The sequence below is a fragment of the Brassica oleracea genome, unplaced genomic scaffold (genome assembly GCF_000695525.1).
Source record: "Brassica oleracea var. oleracea cultivar TO1000 unplaced genomic scaffold, BOL UnpScaffold03067, whole genome shotgun sequence".
NCBI lineage: Eukaryota > Viridiplantae > Streptophyta > Magnoliopsida > Brassicales > Brassicaceae > Brassica > Brassica oleracea.
In genome coordinates, this window is record NW_013619593.1 from 1 (window position 1) to 1,324 (window position 1,324).

Consider the following 1,324-nt stretch of genomic DNA (forward strand, 5'->3'; position numbering starts at 1 on the left):
TGTGTGTGTGTTTTGCAAGTTATGTTATGTCTGAATTTTGCAAATTGATTTGTATGTTCCAAGATTAGTTTTAAAGACAAGTAATACTTGTGTGTGTGTGCCGCAAGTCAATAATGCATTGATCTCTTGGCCCTTTACACTCTATGATGTAACCACGTTTGTGGAAGCTTGTTGAAAGCAGCCAACTGTGCAAGAACAGAGAAACGGTATAATGTGTGCTGCGATTTATTCCACGATCTCCCAGTGTGTCCAAACCCTCGAGGTGTAAAACGGCTGAGAACTTTTAGCCTATTAACTTGAATGTCCAGCAAGTTCTTAGAGAAGAAAACAACTTAAACATTCATCCAAAATAGAAGCCGTGTTGGACTCAGCGGCTGAGATTGAAGAACATCAGTTTATTCCAAGTTCAAGCAACAACAGATCCCCACTCCATCAAAACACTAAGGAACCAGAGAATGGCTTTTTTTTGTTGCAGTTAGGTGAATCCGATGCAAAGAAACGAAAGCGGAGTGAGTCTCCATGAAAGGAGTGAACTTATGCTTGCTCTCACAGTTTCACTGCACAACATACCAGAGGATTCAACGGTACAATCACTATTCTTTTCCACTACATTTTTCTCCAGAGGCAAGATATTCGGAATATAATTTTTGTAATGCCAAGAATAGGCAAAAAGTTATGAACATATATGTTTTCGTTTTGTTGTACTTCATGGAATATCTTGGAGCATAAGCATTTGTTTGCAATGAAGCGTCCCAATTCTCATATTATTTGTTATATTATTTGCCACCATACATTGAATTTTAGACATGAAAGGTACACATAAACATCAATGTAATGATGCATGTTCTTACTGTATTAAACTGTACTAATCTTTGTTGCTACTAGCTAATCGGTAGATACGTTTGGCCAACCTTGGTCAGCCTGGAGTTTTACAAACTCAGACAGAAGCTTGATCTCTTCGTCCTGCAACCGCGGTCCAAAGGTACACTGTCCCCTCGGCGTGCATTTCTCCCCAAATCCCTGTAAGTAAACCATCAGTCATAGATCTCTTCAGATCATTTAGCTAAATGGAAAGAAGATCTCACCGGCATTCTTCCCTTTCCAAAGTAGGTAACACGGTATATCTCTTCCTCAGTATCAACTCCATTTCTGTGAAAGAGGTAAAAACCATAGCAAACCATAAGAGACAAATAACTGTCTATCCAGTTATTCCCTGTCAGAATCTGATAGATGCACACAAGACATCTCTTGGGAGCATAGAGCATTGGTTGTTCTTACCTTTGGAGGTCACTTGGGAAAAGCGTTGCTCCCTGGGAAGAAAGGA

At 39.7% G+C, this 1,324-nt stretch overlaps 1 protein-coding gene across 1 annotated transcript; it reads right to left on the minus strand.

The window, feature by feature from the left end:
- Positions 1 to 743: 743 nt before the first annotated feature.
- Positions 744 to 1,319, minus strand: LOC106321798 (cytochrome c6, chloroplastic-like; the record flags this gene model as incomplete). The annotated part of the gene is made up of 3 exons (XM_013760035.1): positions 744 to 1,020; positions 1,086 to 1,149; positions 1,279 to 1,319. Coding segments are annotated over 3 exons (240 nt in total), but the record flags the coding sequence as incomplete, so codon positions are not given.
- Positions 1,320 to 1,324: the final 5 nt, after the last annotated feature.